Raw genomic sequence first — 21,611 nt, forward strand, 5'->3', positions numbered from 1 at the left:
ACACAAAGATGCAGTTAGACAGCAAATGTTTGTTTCCTTTAAGACTGAAAAGGCCATTTAATAAAATAATTCCAAATTCTACCGTCAAAGGCCATGCAGAGCTAACATTGATTTTGAGATAAACCATGTGTACTCATCTTCTAAGGGCAGAATTTAATTCATGCATACCATCAGCTCATGAACAGATAATTCTGTTCTCCCTGCACATGTGGGTTTTTCATCAATGTCCACTGGAGCTTTACACGGGAGAGCAGAATACCAGTGCTGATCGCCACCATACAGATCTAAGAGCAATAGTTTGCCTACAAACAAAAGAATCATACAACAGTAATGGGCCATACTGAGACCTGGTGTAAGAGAATGCAGCTTCATTGATATCAACAGAGTTGTACCTCCTTCCACCAAGTCTGAATTTGGCCCAGAATTATTAAAAAGCAATACTTGTGTGGGCAAAGCTGTAGTCAGAATGAAGAGCGATGTACGAATGGAACTGTATAAAAAAATGGAGAGTACCTAGGGAAACTTACATTTTCTTTGTTACTTCATTTACAGAATGTAATTAACACAGACAGTAAACCATTTATCTGCATTTGAAAGAATCCAGACAGTTTATTTAATTTACTTATATTTGCAAACTGTTACCCTTGGGTTATGTTTTCAGAGATTATAGTACCATTCCTTCCCTCTTATTTTGATCAAATCCATTCCTATCACTTGGATTTAAATAAGCTGCAAATCTTACACTATTATTAGTAGTACTAAATATTTATATTATGGTAGCACCCAAAGGCCCCCATTGTTCTGGGCAATGTACTGATACTGAAAAGAGACAATCCCTGTCCTACAGGGTTTTTGATCTCCAATGTGCTGTGGAAAATTGCAGGCACTACTATGATGGGTCTCGCACTTTCTTTTCTTGGGTGGGGGTTCAGGGTACCGTTTCTTGCCCCTGAACTGGGGTAGTAACTGCCCCATTAGTGTCCTAGGGGAGGGGAGTGGAGAGGGAGGACCCGGGGCAGCCCTCTACTCCAGGTCCCAGCCCAGGGGCCCTAAGATAGCGGTAAACCACTAGAACTAGTGGTTCCTTCCCCTGGGCTACTTCCCTCTCCTGCCCTTCAGCTTGTGGGGCTTCCTGCCCTCCCTCTGCACAAACCAGGTGTCTCTTTACCTAGGGTCTTGGTCTTCTTAGCCCACCGCAGCACTTCTCCAAACTCTCCTCTGCTTCCCTCCAAACTGCTCTCTGCTCCAACATCAATCCACTCTGCTTCAACTCCTCTCCTTGTCTCAGAAGCAGGGGGGGATTATCATGTGACTGGTTTCAGGTGCTTTAATTAATTTATAGCAAACTTTCTTCTCTTTACAGGGAATAAGGCTCCCTTCTAACACTCTCCTGCTGCCCTCTGGCTGTGCTGTATCACAGTGTATATAGAAAAGGAGTACTTGTGGCACCTTAGAGACTAACCAGTTTATTTGAGCATGAGCTTTCGTGAGCTACAGCTCACTTCATCAGATGTATACCGTGGAAATTGCAGCAGACTTTATATACACACAGAGAATATGAAACAATACCTCCTCCCACCCCACTGTCCTGCTGGTAATAGCTTATCTAAAGTGATCAACAGGTGGGCCATTTCCAGCACAAAGCCAGGTTTTCTCACCCTCCACCCCCCCACACAAATTCACTCTCCTGCTGGTGCTAGCCCATCCAAAGTGACAACTCTTTACATAATCAAGTCGGGCTATTTCCTGCATAGATCCAGGTTTTCTCACATCCCCCCCACCCCCATACACACACAAACTCACTCTCCTGCTGGTAATAGCTCATCTAAACTGACCACTCTCCAAGTTTAAATCCAAGTTAAACCAGAACATCTGGGGGGGGGGGTAGGAAAAAACAAGAGGAAACAGGCTACCTTGCATAATGACTTAGCCACTCCCAGTCTCTATTTAAGCCTAAATTAATAGTATCCAATTTGCAAATGAATTCCAATTCAGCAGTTTCTCGCTGGAGTCTGGATTTGAAGTTTTTTTGTTTTAAGATAGCGACCTTCATGTCTGTGATTGCGTGACCATTGCCATCCACAGCCTCAGAAACAACTCTGACATCATAATCAAAAAGGCTGACAAAGGAGGTGCTGTTGTCATCATGAATAGGTCGGAATATGAACAAGAGGCTGCTCGGCAGCTCTCCAACACGAGTTTCTACAAGCCATTACCCTATGATCCCACTGAGAGTTACCAAAAGCAACTACAGCATTTGTTCAAGAAACTTCCTGAAAAAGCACAAGATCAAATCCGCACAGACACACCCCTGGAACCCCGACCTGGGATATTCTATCTACTACCCAAGATCCATAAACCTGGAAATCCTGGGCGCCCCATCATCTCAGGCATTGGCACCCTGACAGCAGGATTGTCTGGCTATGTAGACTCCCTCCCTCAGACCCTACGCTACCAGCACTCCCAGCTACCTTCGAGACACCACTGACTTCCTGAGGAAACTTCAATCCATCGGTGATCTTCCTGATAACACCATCCTGGCTACTATGGATGTAGAAGCCCTCTACACCAACATTCCACACAAAGATGGATTACAAGCCGTCAAGAACACTATCCCCGATAATGTCACGGCTAACCTGGTGGCTGAACTTTGTGACTTTGTCCTTACCCATAACTATTTTACATTTGGGGACAACGTATACCTTCAGATCAGCGGCACTGCTATGGGTACCCGCATGGCCCCACAGTATGCCAACATTTTTATGTCTGATTTAGAACAACGCTTCCTCAGCTCTCGTCCCCTAAAGCCCCTACTCTACTTGCGCTATATTGATGACATCTTCATCATCTGGACCCATGGAAAAGAAGCCCTTGAGGAATTCCACCATGATTTCAACAATTTCCATCCCACCACCAACCTCAGCCTGGTCCAGTCCACACAAGAGATCCACTTCCTGGACACTACAGTGCTAATAAACAATGGCCACATAAACACCACCCTATACCGGAAACCTACTGACCGCTATTCCTACCTGCAATAAAGTCTGCTGCAGTTTCCACGGTATACATCTGATGAAGTGAGCTGTAGCTCACGAAAGCTCATGCTCAAATAAATTGGTTAGTCTCTAAGGTGCCACAAGTACTCCTTTTCTTTTTGCGAATACAGACTAACACGGCTGTTCCTCTGACACAGTGTATATAGTTTACCTAGCACACAATAGTGCTTATAATGTCAGAAAGCACATCTGAATAGCTCAACTTTTCACTCTAATTGGCCTGTTATTATCATAGACCTTCCCTGGACTTTATGCTCTTCTCTTTCTTTTACAACACTGCTTTTCATTAAAAGGTCAGCTTTCTACAAATAGTGATTGAAGTGGCCAGTCACACTTACCAAAAACGAACAAAGTCCAAATGTCTACACTAATTTTAATACAAATCAGTTCCTGTGGTTGTAATCAAATTAAATTAAGGATCAAACTTACCAGTGGATGAATTAAGCGGAAGGCACTGTATAGGAATTATTTTTATAAGAGGATTTGACAAACCAAGTAAAGAAAGTATACTCATAGTTCAGCATCACAGAAACCAATAGGAAGAAACAGTAGTTTTAAATTGTGTGATAGACCAGTGGTTCTCAAAGCAGGTCCACTGCTTGTTCAGGGAAAGCCCCTGGCGCGCCGGACCGGTTTGTTTACCTGCCATGTCCGCAGGTTCGGCCGATCGCGGCTCCCATTGGCCGCAATTTGCCACTCCAGGCCAATGGGGGCTGCGGGAAGGGCAGGCAGCACGTCCCTTGGCCTGCGCTGCTTCCCGCAGGCCCCATTGGCCTGGAGCAGTGAACCGCGGCCAGTGGGAGCCACGATCGGCCGAAGCTGCAGACGCGACAGGTAAACAAACCAGTCCGCCGTACCATGGGCTTTCCCTGAACAAGCGGTGGACCGGCTTTGAGAACCACTGTAATAGACAACCACATTATTTATAATTTCTTCTGGCCTAATCCTGGTTTAGATTTTTTTTTTAAATCTAAATGATTCTTTAGATCCATTTACATCACTTTTAAAATTTCCATTTACATCACTTTTAAAATTTCCATTTACATCACTTTTAAAATTTCCAGACACTTCAATGAAGCTAGGGTTTAGCCTTAAATTAATTGTGCAAACTGCTTAGTTCTTTATTATTATAGTAATTATTGTGATTGTAATTTTATATCATAAACTGACAAAATGCTTTGTAGCTGTTACATATAGTTCATTCTTTGACATATGCAACCAGTAGTTTACCCAATTCCTTTTTATATCCACATATTAGTCAATTGCAAGATTATAAACCCTTCTGTATTTTCCTCATTGGATTATAATACTAAATGCCAAGATAACACAGTTCTTATGTTCTTCAAAAATATGTACACTTTTGTATGACTGGGAAAACTCACTAATTACAGAGAATATATAATAAAAGGTAACATATGTTCCCAGGACATGAAGTTTATCTCTTGTGGGATAGCTTGCTATACAGCCATTAGTCTGAGCAAAATACTGTTTTGATAATAAAAGAAAACTGAAAACATTATCCAGTGTTTTTCTCATGCAACTAAAAAGTCACTGATTTATTTCTCTTATTAAGAGTATCATGTAACAATCTGAAACGTTTTTAGATAATTTACAGTCATGAGAACAATCCTCACGAATCCACTTCATACAAGAGATGGTAAATCATCCAGTTAGTGCTAATATCTTTTTAAAGTTAAATCCTGTTTTATAAGGTTACAAATTTTCTGAATTCTTTCTTGCTGAAAAAAAAAAAGTCACAGTCTACAAACATGATGTAGAACTCAAATTAAATGTCTACAGAACTATATCTATAACTACTGGCCTCACTTTGGAGTTAAAATTCCAAGCACTATTCCACTCTGAAATAGTGATCAGTTCTCATTCTCTTTAGGTGGCAAAAGTGATTTCTTAGGGTAAGAGTCCCCTAGTCATTTTACACTGCAAATCAATAGTGAAATCTACAGTGTGGATCAGAGAGGAATTTTGCTCATACTGTTTAGTACAAAGGTCACGCTAAAGGTAAAACCAAACATTGCTATTGAGCATTTGCCAAAACCAAACATTGCCATGGAGAAAAATTATTCTTCTTTACAAAGGGCAGAATTCTCGACGCAGTTCAGCAACATAGATTTTGCCTCTAATACTATTCTCTCCCTACAAACTGTGAATATCCATTGACAACAATGGAAATCACCACAACAACCTGGGAGAATGGAATATCAGACTTGATATCCACCATGTGGGTTTTAGGGGAGAAATTTGCCATATGGAAACAATGTGAAAGTAGAAATGAATTTGGACACAGCATGAGCAGCAGTGGGACTGTTCCAAAGCCCACTGAAGTCAATAGGAGCCTTTCCATTGTCCCAGCGTACACTGGAATCGGCCCACCAAATTCACCAACATACAAATACAACATGTGGACATTTCAGAACTTTCTATTCTTGGTTCCTCTTTTAAATCAATCATTTTGGTTGATGTCTCTCTGGGAAATAAAGTTGAATTGTTTCAGCGGCTTAGGTCTATAGCAGTTGTATGAACTGGGTTTATATCCCCAGCAGCACATCCAAACCACAAAAAAGTCACTTTGGATGGGCATGAGTAGTGTGGCGTGGAGGCACAGGCATGGCCTTGAATGCTAGCCAAGGGGAATACTGAAACCTAATACTACAGGTATTTTGTGCACAGAAACCAGTGGAAGTTTTGCATGCTGCAGAACTACAGCACTGAGCTCTTATTGCATTGTGAATCGGGTAGACAGCCCTTCAGTGACATTCATTTACTCTTATAAGGCAAGTAAGAGATTTTAAATGTCTTCTCTTTGTACATTAGTTTCATCCATTCCACTGTGAACATGGTATTATTCTCATACAATAGTTATATACCCCATGCTAGTACAATGAAGCCAAAAGAGTGTTACTGTCTTTGCAGGCAATTCCTTGGTTCCAAACTCTAGTACAGGGGTCGGCAACATTTGGCATGCGGCCCATCAGAGTAATCTGCTGGCGGGCCATGAGACATTTTGTTTATGTTGACCGTCCGCAGGCACGGCCCCCCGCAGCTCCCAGTGGCTGCGGTTTGCCATTCCCAGTCCCGGCGCAGGCTGCAGGGACGTGATGGCCACCTCTTCCCACAGCTCCCAGTGGCTGGGAACAGCGAACCGCAGCCACTGGGAGATGCGGGGGGTGGGGGGGGCGTGCCTGTGGACAGTCAAGGTAAACAAAATGTCTCGCGGCCTGCCAGCGGATTACCCTTATGGGCCGTGTGCCGACGGTTACTGACCCCTGCTCAAGTACATATTGCATTCATTACGATCGCACTTCAGGACCTCAGCTTGCAGGGTCCTGTACCTTTCAAAAAGAAACACACAGTAAATCATTTGGATCAAAAATGTTTGCTGTTTCCATCTCACAGCACTTTGTGACTAATCCCTAGAGAGACAGATACTGGGGCCATCTCTGGACTGGAGGGATTTGTGCACAGTCTCCTACACAGAGCAGCAAGAGCATCTTTTGCTGAGAAGATTGTACACATCCACAAGATTATGAAGTAATTTAAACTCTGACCAGAACTGCGTTCAGACAGCACAAACAGTTCAAACAAGAGTAACTCTCCGTGGGAATCCTTTCAGGATAACTTTCTAGCCTGTAGGAAACATGGTGCAGTGGTTAGGGCATTAGCCTGGGAGTCAGAAAACCTAGGTTCAATTCCCTACTCTGCCAAATTTCTTGTGTGACCCTGGGCAAGCCACTTAGTCTCTCTGTGCCTCAGCTCCCCATCTGTATAATGGGAATAATAGCACTTCCCTACATCACAGGGGTGTTGTGAGGTGCCCGTTACTATGGTAATGGGGGAACATGGAAAGATGTAACAGGGATGTGTGAGAGGTTAATGTTGAGGTGAATATTTAAAATGGGACTTGGGAGTTAATCTGCAGTTGCCCATATAAGAACATTCATAACACTCCATTTTCAAAGGGCCAAAGCCTCTTTCCTAGACATAACCTAAGAACAGGGGCTGTGTGGAAGGGGAAATATACTGGGATCTAGCAGAGAGAAGTTACATAGCCATTCTGCCACTTCTTCAAACTCAGGGCTCCAGGAGCTGTTGCATCCATATACACAAGGGAAATTGGCTGGTTGATCAGTTTGATCAAGGTCTGATTCATCATTGTGGTACTCCCGTTTTACTCTAATATAACCCCTCTGAAATCAAAAGACAGACATCAGCGAAACTGGAGCAATGCAGTGGTAAATCTGTTCCATAGAGTTCAGGCTGAAATTTCATCCTTAGTTTACTTTGCCATGCATAGGTACTATATCTAGTATGACACACAGAGAGAAAATCTTGTGCAAAACTTGGATTCACTGGTTTGGGTTAAGACCATTTCAACCTCTGCTCTGAATTTCCTGGCAGTGAAGGTTTGAGAGGGACATCAAACTTGTTTTCACTTTCAACCAGACTGAATGTGAGTCCAGCTTTCTGGAGGTGACAAGCCTTAATTACAGCCCAGAGCCACACGGCAGTACTTAGCACGTCCACATTTATTAGCTTTTGTGTTACTGATGCAGCAACAGGACAGAGCTCTGAAGAGATCATGCCTGGCATCATTTAATTACAGAAAACATTGCCAGTCTCTAATCCAACAGACATTTAACCCGGAGAGCATCTTGTGACCCGAAAGGGATCATCTGGAAAGGAATCAAAATTCTGTTCACCAAAAACATTTATATTAGCTATGAAAGCCATACTCTGCAAAAGAACTAATTGGAGAGCTTCCCTGCAGTCTCTCTGCCAGTGTGCAAAACACTCAGACACAGCCTCATCCATCCCAATGCTCTGCTGCATCATTAGGGGCTGTTTAGTGTTCAAAATGTAGGACCGGTTATTTGTAAGGCCTCAAAAATCTGGAAACTTTAGAGCGCAGCAGTCGAATAAAGGATCGTGGGAACATCTCTCTAGACTCTTGTGCTGTGTACTTGAAGTAATTCTGTGGATGTGCCAAGACATCAAACAATGCCTTTATCAGCTTCTTATCCTGAAAAAGGTAAGGCAGATTTTTTTACTGTCAATGAACAGACTAGTTACATTCAGAGTCACCAACACTTAATCCCCAATGATTCCATAGCAGATTGTTTTAATAGAGGCAATGGCCTTGAATTTTTTTCTTTCCAGTCACTAATGTGGGCTCTCAGATCTACACAGCTGGAGTGAAATCCTGGTGAAATCTTGCCACTGACTTCAGTGGAGCCAGGCTTTCACCCCAGCCTTTATTTCAATACTGGCAGATCCAAGCATGTACAGAAAGCAGAATACTGAGTTGAGTTCTGACAGGAGAAACGTGCTTTTTGGGTGAAATCTACTCCACCTACCTGAGTACTGGGCTCTGTAAAAGGTGGAGTGTGATGTGTGTCAGAGAAGTGAAATCAGTCTCTCCAATCCAGGGCTAATAACTGCAGGGCCCTCACTCCCTCCTTCAAGGCTCCTATTCTGTGAGCTGAAATAGCAACCATTGTCTCTCCGTGCCAGTTGTGCAGGGCATTGGATCCAAGTAGATGTAAGCCTATGTCCCCCTTCCCAAGCTTGCTCCCACTGCAGCCTTCCAAGATGGCCTATGTGAAGCCAGCCTGGAGATCCTTTTCCTGGCGCTTAAGAGATGCATAGGCACCCTTGTGCAGCTGCTCTGTCCACATCTAGGCAGGGGGCTTCATTGATGCTGAGGCCTGGGAAGGGGTGTGCACCGATTTAGCACTTCCCTGAAGTGGCTTGGACCTATAGGGCTAGCATAGGGGTCTTGGAAGGCATTAATGTTGCTCATGCAGACAGTCCAAGAGAGGGCCTCAGTGGAGTGAATCCCATGTGGGGAAGTAACTTCAATAGCACAAGAAAGTGTAATTTACAATTCTGTATTAATCTCTCCATTAATTCTCATACCAAAGCTTTAATAGAGGAAATGTACCTTAAGTATTTCTTGATGATTTTCAGATGCATAGAGTCTACCATCCCGAACTATGTCTTCTATTAGCTCCTGGTAATCCTCTGTTGGGGACACATGATATAATCATTTGCCTGTTAGACTCAGCTGCATAATCAATGAGGGCCACATTCTTCCCTTAACACATGAGTGAGCTGCTGGCCACTGGATGCAACAGGGAGGGTGTGGGCGTGTAAGTTCACATGTAACACCAAACATCTGGCTCTCAAATTAGCAATCTTTGGTTTTTCAAATGACCTATAAATACACTGTACTATTTATTATGAGGACACAAGCTGAGCTATTCATCATCAATCTGTCAAAGGCAAGAGAAAGAAGCAGCAACCTGGGGACAGCTCTATGAATTGTAACCATGTGGCATGCTTCAAACTTATTATGTTGCTAAAGAAATCCACACAAAATCCATCTTTAAATATTCTGAATCTTTTGCTGGATTTTTCATATTATAATCAAAAACTTTCTTAAAGGGCAGTTACAGTTGAGCCTGGGCAAAACCCTCCCAGGCAACAAAAGCCTTAAAAGGAAGGAAACTCCAAGCTAAGGGTGAGGTCTTCCCCCAACCAATGAATTACTCACTGTAAGTGAGACACTGCAGCCCACCAGTGGGTACAGGGAAATGTTACACCTAGCTCACACTGTCTGACAAAGCCTTAAGTCCAACCTCACCAACAGTGACACAGGTGCAGAGGAGACACCCTGGGGGGGGTGAAGCTCTGGCCCCACTGAAGTCAATGTGTGTTTTTGCCATTGACTTCAAAGGAGCCGGGATTTCTAACCTGGGGTCCAGGTTAAGGGCTGAGCTTTGGGAAGTTTCGAGGGTAAGCATGAGGCTGGAGTTAAGGGTGAAGGAGATGAATGCGTGCAGCCAGGGTCGGATTTCCAATTGGGCACAGTAGGTATGTGCCTAGGGTCACCGGCATTCTAGGGGCACCTAAAAGTTACAAGTGGGTTAAAGGTTTCATTTTTTAGGGAAAACACGAAGGTCAGCTGTAGGCGGGGGTGGGGGAGGAGGGCTGAAGATGCTGTGCCTAGGGGCACGGAAAGTGTAAATCCAGCCCTGTGAGCAGGACAGTGTGTCCCTCGCACAGCCTGACCAGCTTCCTGAGGCTCATCGGATGTGCATCCCTGCCGCCAAAGGAAAGGGGCTGCTGACAGGAGAGGTTGTTGGGAGGAAGAGGGTGCCCCCCACCTCCTCTCACAGCCACAGGAACGGAGACAGCAGGCAGCCCCTGGGATGGAGCTGAGTCCTGGTGCATCTTCCATTGCAGGGTAGGAGAGAAGGGCACGGGGAGCACCTCTCCTCAGAAATGCCGGCGCGGAGGTGTTGCTACCTGCAGCACTCCACTGCCTCAGCCCGCCAGCCTCCACCAAAGCCTGTGAGCTTCAGGAGAGACGGCACCAAAGGGGATCTCTTAGCTCCGCAGCTGCGCTGCCCTCTGCTACGGCTCCCTCCTTCCCCTCTGCTGAGGTGTCCCCGGCTCCCTGCACGCTCCGTGAATCACCGTCGGCTGCCTTTCTACAGCACGGCCGGGTTCCCGCCAGGTAATTCCCGTCAGTCCCCAGCCTGCGTGCGTCTGTGTGTCCCCAGTCTGCAGTCAAGCCCCGCTTTGGCGTTAATAGGGCACGGGTGTGAACGTGCAGCACCATGGGCGCTGGGGGAAACTTTCCCCGGGGGAGGCTGGCTCCTCGTCCCGCCTTTTCCGCCGCAACCCCGCCCACACTCCACCCCCCTGCTCTGCCCCAGGTCCCACCTCTGCCCACCGCTGACTCGCCGCTCCCCTGCTGAGGTCCCCCCTCCGCTCACTTCCTCCCCCGCCCCCCGGCCGCTCGCCCAGCTGCTGCTCGCCTCCTCACCCCCCTGACAGACCCCCACACACACACCTGCCCCCCCCACACCTGCCATGCAGCTGTCGCCGCTCCCCTCCTCATCCTGCTGCTGCTTCTCCCCGCTCCCCCCCCCCGCGACACCCTCCCCCCTTTTCACCTTAAAACACTAATAACATTCCCCTCGGGGAAGGGAACAGCTACAGACCAATTGCCAGATGGATGCCCCTCTGCGGGGCAGGGAGTTTGGTGTATGCTGTATAGAGAGAGAGGAAAAGCCAGGCTACCTGCGCCAAACTGAAGCCTAATCTCTCCTTTTGAAAAGTTTCAGAGTAGCAGCCCTGTTAGTCTGTATCTGCAAAAAGAAAAGGAGGACTTGTGGCACCTTAGAGACTAACCAATTTATTTGAGCATAAGCTTTCGTGAGCGACAGCTCGCTTCATTGGCATATTTATACCTGCCTCTGGAAATTTTCACTACATGCATCCGACGAAGTGGGTATTCACCCATGAAAGCTCATGCTCCAATACGTATGTAAGGTGCCACGGGACTCTTTGCCGCTTTCACAGATCCAGACTAACACGGCTGCCCCTTTGATACTTGTCACTGTGTAAAGTTACTCAGGGCTAGTCTACACTGGCAACGCTCGTCATGGCAGAGCCAGCGCTCTAAAAAAACCCCACCTCCACGAGAGGTGTAGCTACCGGTGCTGGGGGCTGTTATTGGAAACAGGCTTAAGTCCCGTGGTCCATTTTCAAGCTATCAAGCTATCTAAATTTATAACTATGGTATTGCTAGGATGCCTATTGCTATAGAAACTGCTACTTATTATAAAGGCCCTGATACAGCTTCCATTGTCTTCAGTGAGAGCTGATCAGAACCCATTGAAATGAATACCACTGAGTGCAGCAAGACCAAATTTGGCCATGTCAGGGATGAAGATTTCAGTGCGTAAGTCTTTATGCACAGAAGTGAAAGAGAAAGTATGAAGGTTCTTGTTGGAAAATTTTACAAGCTGACAATCAGACTGTCATAATCTGCAGTACAGGGTGGGAGTTGATGTAATTGCACATAAACAAGTCCTCTGCTCATCCAACCATTCAGCTAAGTCAATTTAATGCCAGATAAGCACAGAATCATATTTTTTGTCACTGGAAATACGTTAATATTACAATATATAAGTATGCAAAAAACTTTCTATGTTTAGATGCAAGAAAAGTGCACTAAAAATAAATAAAAGCAAACTCTAACAGAAGTAAAGTCAGTCAAACTCAATGCAAAAAAAAGGGGGGGGGAGCTCTAAAACTCCTCCCAAAATGTTTGTGAAACAACAGGGCAAAGCAAGCCTAGGGCTTTGTATATACTGACATTTTTGCAGAACCATCAGTGCTAGCATAGCACGAATGGAAGCACTAGCATACACCAGCCAGAAGCGTTTTAGCTACCTAGTCAAGTCTAGACTGTCTCTGAGCAGAGTTTGACAATACAGTGGTAAAAATGCCAACAGCCAGTCTACGCTAACATTCTCATGGCCCTCATGTTAGACCAGCAATAAACATAGACTAAGTATCAATGCCCCAAACTGCAAGGGTTCCATTTTTTGAGAGTTCTATCAGTTTTACAATGTGCTCCTCCTACCCTCCAGGGATTGAAAGGTTCATGCTCCCACTGTAATATTCTACATTACTTATCACTTGTTAATAGCCACTTACCATCGTATGTTACATAAGGCACCTGGAATCCTTTGGCACTATTCCCTTCATTTGACTTGAAGTGGATCCACAGTTTTTTAGACCTAGATGTGAAAGCTATAGGGCGTTCGTAGGTTTGGCAGGTTTCATATGTGGTCACAGAATTGGAGGAAGCTTCCAAAGAAAATGTACAATACGCAGCTGTCAGGCAACTCAATAGGCAGCAGGTTTAAAACAAATAAATGGAAGTATTTCTTCACACAATGCACAGTCAACCTGTGGAACTCTTTGCCAGAGGATGTTGTGAAGGCCAAGACCATAACAGGGTTCAAAAAAGAACTAGATAAATTCATGGAAGATAGGTCCATCAATGGCTATTAGCCAGGATGGGCAGGAATGGTGTCACTAGCCTCTGTTTGCCAGAAGTTGGGAATGAGTGACAGGGGATGGATCACTTGATGATTACCTGTTCTGTTCATTCCCTCTGGGGCACTTGGCACTTGCCACTGTCAGAAGACAGAATACTGGGCTAGATGGACCTTTGGTCTGACCCAGTAGAACCGTTCTTATGTTCTTAACTCTTCAGTTACTTAGTGATTAAAAAACACACTAACCTATAGTGACAAAAATGCTTTTATGGTAGGAGAATAACAGGAATACAAGTTAAATAAGTGCAGTTTACACCTCATTTTGCAAACATTAATGTGCCAAGATTTTGCTGTTAGTCTGAACTGTTTTGGGCAATAGCCAGAGCCAAATTCTGCTCTCAGCTACAGGAGGCCAACTTCCACCCCAAGAGTCTAATTGAAAGGACAACTGCAGTTATTAGTTGAATACTTTAGGGTTCTTTGCACAGAAAATTCATCTGGCCTCTGGAAGGTGCAATCTCCCAGACCACATGTTATCTGGCAGTGCAGCAGGCTGACTGAATCAGGAGACAGCCCAGACCAGTGCCTAAGGGTATGTCTACACAGCAAAAAGCTGTGCATGGACTAGCCTACCTGAGCTAGTTTGAATCCAGCTAGCGCAGGTAACAAGCAATGGGTAGTACAAGCGCAGCACAGACCCTGGGTAGGTGTTCTGGTCACTTCCTCTCTCAGAAGCCTGCACTGTGCTGTGTTCACTGCTTGTTACCTGTGCTAGCTGGATTCAACCAAGCTCAGGTAAGCCAGCTTCTGCTGCGTAGACATATCCTGAGTGCAGGCACCAGGGAATCAGAGCTGCAGGAATTGAGTTTTTGTTTGTGGACAGAGTGCTCGTGTCCGATCTCCACAATCCCTTAACAAAAAGAGAAGGAGTACTTGTGGCACACTTCAATCTCTCTGGTCACGCAATCACAGACATGAAGGTCGCTATCTTAAAACAAAAAAACTTCAAATCCAGACTCCAGCGAGAAACTGCTGAATTGGAATTCATTTGCAAATTGGATACTATTAATTTAGGCTTAAATAGAGACTGGGAGTGGCTAAGTCATTATGCAAGGTAGCCTGTTTCCTCTTGTTTTTTCCTACCCCCCCCCCCAGATGTTCTGGTTTAACTTGGATTTAAACTTGGAGAGTGGTCAGTTTAGATGAGCTATTACCAGCAGGAGAGTGAGTTTGTGTGTGTATGGGGGTGGGGGGGATGTGAGAAAACCTGGATCTATGCAGGAAATAGCCCGACTTGATTATGTAAAGAGTTGTCACTTTGGATGGGCTAGCACCAGCAGGAGAGTGAATTTGTGTGGGGGGGTGGAGGGTGAGAAAACCTGGATTTGTGCTGGAAATGGCCCACCTGTTGATCACTTTAGATAAGCTATTACCAGCAGGACAGTGGGGTGGGAGGAGGTATTGTTTCATATTCTCTGTGTGTATATAAAGTCTGCTGCAGTTTCCACGGTATACATCTGATGAAGTGAGCTGTAGCTCACGAAAGCTCATGCTCAAATAAATTGGTTAGTCTCTAAGGTGCCACAAGTACTCCTTCTCTTTTTGCGAATACAGACTAACACGGCTGTTCCTCTGAATCCCTTAACAGAATCACATCAGTGCTCAGTTCAAGCTTCTTTATCCCACTGGCGCTGTGCAGCGTGAGAGGTGTTACTACAGCCCTACAGTAGTCCAATGAATGCTTTGTGGAGGGGGGGGCATCCAGGGAGTGACTGGTCAGTGCATGCTCTGTTTTTTCTTTGCCAGGTGACCTGCAGTTGGTAAGAGGGCCTCTGCCACCTTGATCCCTGTGAAGCAAATGGGAGGCTTGCTCATACCCTGACCATGTAACTTGGCTCCATAATTATTTTCATAAAACATTTTTTTTCTTATTTTCTTTTAGCTTCTTAAAACCTATTGCTTGTGAAATGTGCCAGTGCCAGAAACTGAAATGGTTTCTCCACAGCACATGTAGAATCATAGACTCAGAAATGCAGGGGTGGAAGGGACCTTGAGAGGTCATCAAGTCCAGCCCCCTGCCTGGAGGCAGGACCAAGTAAGCCTCAAGCATCCCTGACAGGTGTTTGTCCAACCTGCTCTTAAAAATCTCCAATGATGGGAATTACACAACCTCCCTTGGAAGCCTATTCAAGAGCATAACTACCCTTGTAGTGAAAAAGCTTTTCCTAATATCTAATCTAAATCTCCCTTGCTGCTGATAAAGCCCATTACTACTTGTCCCACCTTTCGTGGACATGGAAAACAACTGATCACCGCCCTCTTTATAACAACCTTTAACATATTTGAAAACTGTTATCAGGTTCCCCGGGTCTTTTTTAACTCAAGACTATACAGGCCCAGCTTTTTTTAAACCTTTCCTCACAGGTCAGGTTTTCTAAACCTTTTATCATTTTTGTTGCTCTCCTTTGGACTCTCTCCAGTTTATTCACATCTTTCTGAAAGTGTGGCGCTCAGAACTGGTCAGCAATCCAACTGAAGCCTCACCAGTGCAGAGGTGAGCGGGACAATTATCTCCTGTGTCTTACATACGATAATCCTGTTAACACACCCAGAATATTAGTCCTTTCCTCATCTGCATCACAGTGTTGACTCATGTTCAGTTTCTGATCCACTACAACCCCCACATGCTTTTCAGCGGTACCTCCACCTCACCAGTTATTCCTCATTTTGTAATTGTGCATTTAATTTTTCCTTCCTAAGTGTAGTATTTTGCACTTGTCTTTATTGAATTCCATGTTGTTGATTGGTCCAAGTGGAATGGGTCTCAATCCGGATGGTATTAGTATTCGATCCAGTCCAACCTGGGCAGGGCTCACCTAGAGGTAAAAGTACCCATAACTCTTTACCATTCATCAACCCTTACAAATGCTATATGAAGGTTTCTCACAATGGCACATTTCAGCTTTAGGCCCTCGATTCATCTGGACCCAATTCCACATGATGATGGAAAGGATGTTGGAAAGGATTTCCAAATTCATTGTCAAATGAAACCTATTTCTCTACTCTTTAGAACTAGGCTTTAGGTGACTGGTTTTTAGTTTATGCACCAGGCGTGGAATAAGCAGGAGAATTCTGTTCTTCACCCTGAGGTCCATTGGAAAGACAGACATTATATGGTTTGGAAGATATTTCAGACTTACAACTTTTTCGCATCACCAGGTAGTCTCCACATTCATCTTCTATTGGCAGAAATATTTCTGGAACCACAATCAGAATGCGGCGCTTAGGAGGTGGATTTATAGTCCACGTACATTCAATGTTCGCAGGGTAATTCCCAGGATAGTTTGGGGATTCAACATATCCAGTGAAATCTCCAAGTTCACCTCCACAGTGTCTATCTGAAAAAGGAACACGTCACCCAGGGCCGGGGAATGAGGAGAGGGATATCTAGAGCCTTCTCTACAGTCATTGTCAGCAAAAGCAATAGACATATGAACCCATTTCTGTTTGCATATGAAACAGGTGAACCCCTCTGTCAGCTGCACATCAAACTGGTCCCTGCTTTTGCCTTTGTTTCTTTAAATAGTGAGATCCAGGCTGAAAAATAAAATTAGGAGCAGAACTAACTATTAGCACAGAGGCATATGGTGGCTGTGAGGCTACAGCCGCTTGCAAAGGGGATGTAAAACACGACCGTGTCAGAGTTCTCCACTCACTCCCATCCAGGGTAACATTTTTATACTCAGCTTTACACAGGGGTAAGTAACTACACAGGGTGTAAGGTATTGGAAATTCAAATATATGATGCACAATGTCTGCAACAGCTCAGGACACAGTGAATTCTGCCCCATCCATTCAGAGGGTGCAGTGTGCATGCCTCCTATACCAGACCTGCTCCATTGGCTGCTGTCGGGGAGATGCAAGGCCATGACCTTGAGTCCCCTCCCTACCTCTTTTGCAGAAACGAATGCGGAAAAACTGGGATTGTGACTAGCCCCCATGCAGGATGTTTTGAACACTCTTCTTGTGCACCTGGGCGGGTCTGGGCACTTGCTGCCTTATAATATTGTTAAGGCTGTGGCATGCCCTACAACTGCAGCCCTTCGTTTATGAAGAGATGCAGCTACCAGAAGCAGATATATATAGTCAGGGTTTCATCAGAGGATTTTCTCTTCCCCTCATTCTCCTTGCTTTATGCCCTCATCTTCCTACATTGCAGCCACCATTATTCAGAAACCAACAGGGACTCCCTTTGGGCCTGTTCTGTAATAAGCTGGAAAGGTTACTGTTAAGAAGCCCAGAGAGCAGAGTGAGTTGCCTGAGTCGCATTCCTTCCCCCTGCTAGCCCAGGGAGAGAGAAAAGGAGACTAAGAACCCAACCAAATCTCTTGCATTACATGGCAAAGCCAAGATCTACCAGCAGTACCCAAGTGCGGCCCAACACTCCCAGGGTTGATCTTTCTCATGTGCAGACTGGCAAAATTAATGATTGTTAGCACAATAATACTACAAGCCTCATTCACAGAGCTAGATGCCTCAATAAGTCTTCTAGGGACGTAACTCACTTGTGGTGTAAACAGGTGCAACTCCTGTGACTTCCGTGTGGTTATGCCCACTTGCACCAAATCTGAATTCGATCCCTACAACTCTCATTTTGGATGCTAATAACTCTGACCTGTTTCATTTCTAACTGGCTGAGAAATCCATTTGTGATACTTACTTTTACACTGGGTTATGTTTGTTGATCCATCAAAATCAGTAGTGGTGTTTCCAGGGCATGAAATACAATAATTTTGACCAAACTCAGGTTGGTAGGTCCCAACTGTGCAGCGAATACATCGGTGAGTTGTAGTATTATAAAAATGACCAGGTGAACATTGAACTGTAGGGGTTTGTAAACATGTAGTACAGTTACCAAAAGCGATTATGACACTAGAAAGTAGCTTTATGTATGTTTTTATAGGACTTATTATAAGCTAAGTAAATAACTAATGTTATACTTGTGTGGAGCTACAGCAATAAAATGAAGGCGTACTAGGCTCCTTACTGCATTTCGAATATCATAGCTCTTTTTGTGAGACCACAAATATAGCTCACAGTGCCACATGCTAGTTCCTGTCTAGAAGTGAGAAACAGCAGAAAGAAAGAGAAAGAATGTGTATCTGTCTGTCTGTGAGGAGCGAGGGGGTGGGGGGGAAGTAAATAACAGATAGTGAAAAAAAGAACATTTCATTAAATGGTCCAACCCTGATAGTTTTACACATGGCAAATCAACTGTATATTCATATATCAACGGAACAATTCTGCCACACTTATTTATACTGAGAAGTACAGTACTACCTGAACAGACTTGCTGAAATTCATTGTCTAGTAGGGCACTACACACCATGATTAAGGGGAGGAGGATTTGGCCCTTCATGATTTGTACACTTGTTTTTGCAGGTCTTATGCAATGACTAATGCACATATTACGCTATACTCCCATAACAACACTCTTATTATGGGATAGAATAATCTATATTAGAATCATGCATTATAACCCCTGCCCCCTGGTTACATATGACTCCTGAACTTGTAAGGATATGGGGCAAAATCCTGCACAGGACTTACATCCCATACATCTCCATTAGAACCAATTTTGATTACTGTTTGCAAAAAAAAAATACAATGCTGCTTACATTAAACCTATGATTTTTAATGCAAATGTTAACAAGAAACTCCTTTGTGGTTAAAATATCATCACCACAGGATTCTCATCGTAGGTCACAGGCATTGGGGCTCAAGTGCCAATTATGTGGGACCTCCCTTAACTCAAGTTTTCAGGGGGGCTTCTGACCCACATGATGCCCATTAATCATGCTCCAGAGCATCTTGGCTAATTCCATTTTCAGCCTGGTCATAAAGGACTCCCTTCCTGCAGGAGCTAGTCAATGGTTCTGACTGTTGTGGATCCATCTCTCAGAACCTACTGCTCTTTAGTCAGACCCTGGATTCCTTTAGCTGCTTCTGTGGTTTCCAGTCAGCACATAATTAACATTATAGCCAGTTTGGGTACTTTGGCCTCTGTGATCCCAAAGGGTTGGTGTTGTTATGATTGTGTGGCTCCCTTGTGCATCCATCCATTCTGGTACTAAGGGGACCATCTTGCTGCCAGCCATCACTCAGAGACAGTCAGCTCTCCTTTGTCCTTGAGATTAATACCTGGTTTTTCCTATGTTCTTTTCTATCTGTCTTCACAGATCGTCATGACAAATCATTGACCAGGTTCAAGATATCTGCCAGACCATCTGGTAGTCCCAAAATGCCAAAAAAACTTGAGATGTAAGAGAGCTCCCACATGACTTGAGCCAGGGGCATGACACTCAAGTGTGAGAATGCTGGGAAACGATAGCTTTAAAAAGGGGACATATTTTGCCCTTTTAAACTTTAGCATTCATAACAACAGGGACAGTGTTGGTCTCTCAAAGCACTGCAGTTCATTGTATCTCTTCTTGATCTTACCTTTCGTCTCGCAGTCCTGAAACATTGATGCACCGCTGTATTTTGTTGTCAGGCCTCCTCCACATGGAAAGCAGGCTGTCCGGCCAGCTTCAGGTTGGTATGTTCCAAAGGGACAAGGCAGACAGGGCTTGAAGCCATCAGAGGAATATTCACCCCGTGAGCACTGACCTAGAGAACATAAATACACATTAGCATAAACCTGAACTTTATGGAAGCTGTCTCATGGCTGAAAGAATATTACGCACCTGCTCCTCAGCTGGTGCAAATCATTTGGTCATAAGTATGGAGTATGAAAGTCTGAAACCAATTTTATGCAACAAAACATGGGTTGAAATAAGATCTTAATAAGTACGTGGCTGGAATCATTTACAGGCTTTAATACAATGATGTTTGGAATAAAATTGGTTCTATTTTTGCTACATGTTGCTTCAAAATTGTAGGACAACATTCCAGCCCTTTTTCCTTTTGTCTCCAAAATGGACACAAATGAAAGCATGAAAAATGCAGTGTTATTTTGCACCCATTTTCTTTCAGCCCTGATTGCCTGCACTACACACAACTCTCTGGGCATGTGACACAAGTAATCAAGCAAGGGAGGCTGCCGGTACAACTCACAGGAGGTACTCCAAAACAAAGTCCCACTCTGATCCACTGCTATACGGGGGAGAGGCTTGCTGAGCTGGAACTCCACAGATTTTAGGGAGCGAGAATTAGGGCCCAGTAGCTGCAATTAAAGTACAGCACTGCTCCCCTGCTGCCTGTGGCTTTTCTCATTTAAATGGAAGCAAGAGCCAGCACCTGCCCTATAGAAGTTGCCTATTGTAACATCAAAATGAACACTGACTGGTTCACAAACATTGGTGAACTCTTCAGTGAACCTGGTGTGAGGAGTTTCACATTTCATTATAGAAGAGTCTCAATGGGGCTAGCCCACTAATAGCATTTTTAAGTCATATAGCTGCAGATTATGTAGACTCTCCTGCCATTTTGTTAATGAGCTCAGAGTCTATAAAACAGGCAGCTGAACTAACCTAGCACTGAAACTATAAGTAGCAGAAACCCAGATTTTGTAGAATTAACAATTTATTTTTATTCTATACAATGATTATTATTAATAATCAGTAATTAAACAAACACTTTATTACTGTATCACCCTGAAACCCCAATCCAGATCAGGGGTTGTGCTAAACTCCATACAAACACATACTGCACCACAGTCCGTGACTCAAAATACTCTTGCCCTCAGACTCTGGGTCTTTGATATTGTCTCCACTCTGAATTGCTTTCCTCTGCTATGGTATGAAGGTAGGATTTACCTCACGGAACTGATTCTCTATCGACCCTGTGGATCCTTTATGGAAATCTCTGAAATAAAATCTGTCTTCAAAACTTGTAGCAAGCAATTGATTTCAATGACAGTGGTAAGTAATTACACTGCTCTGGATGACACAGAATCGTGCTGCAGTTGTTCAGCCATGCTGAGAAATTTTGCCCTTTTAAAGAGCTGTTGCGATAATAAACCGGTTGTTAGTTTTAGTTTATAGCTCCAATAAATCATTCCGTGAATGGCTGTTTTGTTAAGGAGTTAAATTGGCCTTGGCTTCGTTTCAAAATATTTGACTAAAAAACAAAAAGGACATTAACTACTGGTCATGATCAATGATGAAGAATTTTGTTTATGGCTAACAAATTCAGTTTAATAATGAGCTTCTCCTTCGTGTATTATAGGCAGCAGATAAAGTGATGTTATCTGGCTCATTATACTGAAACTGAATGAAGAAAAATATCATCCTAATTCTTGACTCTAATTTCTCCAACACAAAACACTTTTATCCAACCTTCTGCACTTTGTGGATACTCATTCATTTGCTCGTGGCTCTTTTCAAGTCCCTCTTTATTTTATAGGTATTTCTATGGCACACACATCTCTGTAGTGTCTGTGAGCCCCACAAATATTAATGAACTAAGCCTCAGAACATCCCTAAGAGGTTAAAAAAACCCCCACAAACTACTTTCATTTTAGTGACAAGAAAAATGAGGTACAGAAGAGGTTAAGGATAGTAAGGTTAATTTTGAAAAGCAGGTAGCCAACTTAGGCACCCAGAATCAATGACCACTTTTGAAAGTCAGACTAAGTCACTTGCCAAGATCACACAGGAAGTCTGTGGCAGAGACA

At 44.1% G+C, this 21,611-nt stretch overlaps 1 protein-coding gene across 5 annotated transcripts in view; it reads right to left on the reverse strand.

Moving 5' to 3' along the window:
* Positions 1–7,582: 7,582 nt before the first annotated feature.
* SCUBE2 (signal peptide, CUB domain and EGF like domain containing 2) overlaps positions 7,583–21,611 on the reverse strand; it is a 63,897-nt gene continuing 49,868 nt past the window's right edge. For all 5 annotated transcript variants that reach the window (XM_048854873.2, XM_048854876.2, XM_075129402.1 and 2 more), the window contains 6 exons: positions 19,436–19,603; positions 17,655–17,816; positions 16,135–16,332; positions 12,588–12,740; positions 9,016–9,095; positions 7,583–8,094 (listed from right to left, as the gene is read on the reverse strand). In XM_048854873.2, coding sequence (XP_048710830.1) covers positions 7,942–8,094; positions 9,016–9,095; positions 12,588–12,740; positions 16,135–16,332; positions 17,655–17,816; positions 19,436–19,603 — 914 coding nt within the window. In that variant the 3' untranslated portion in view covers positions 7,583–7,941. The remainder of the gene's footprint in view (positions 8,095–9,015; positions 9,096–12,587; positions 12,741–16,134; positions 16,333–17,654; positions 17,817–19,435; positions 19,604–21,611) is intronic.

Source organism: Caretta caretta, chromosome 6 (assembly GCF_965140235.1).
Source record: "Caretta caretta isolate rCarCar2 chromosome 6, rCarCar1.hap1, whole genome shotgun sequence".
Lineage (NCBI taxonomy): Eukaryota > Metazoa > Chordata > Testudines > Cheloniidae > Caretta > Caretta caretta.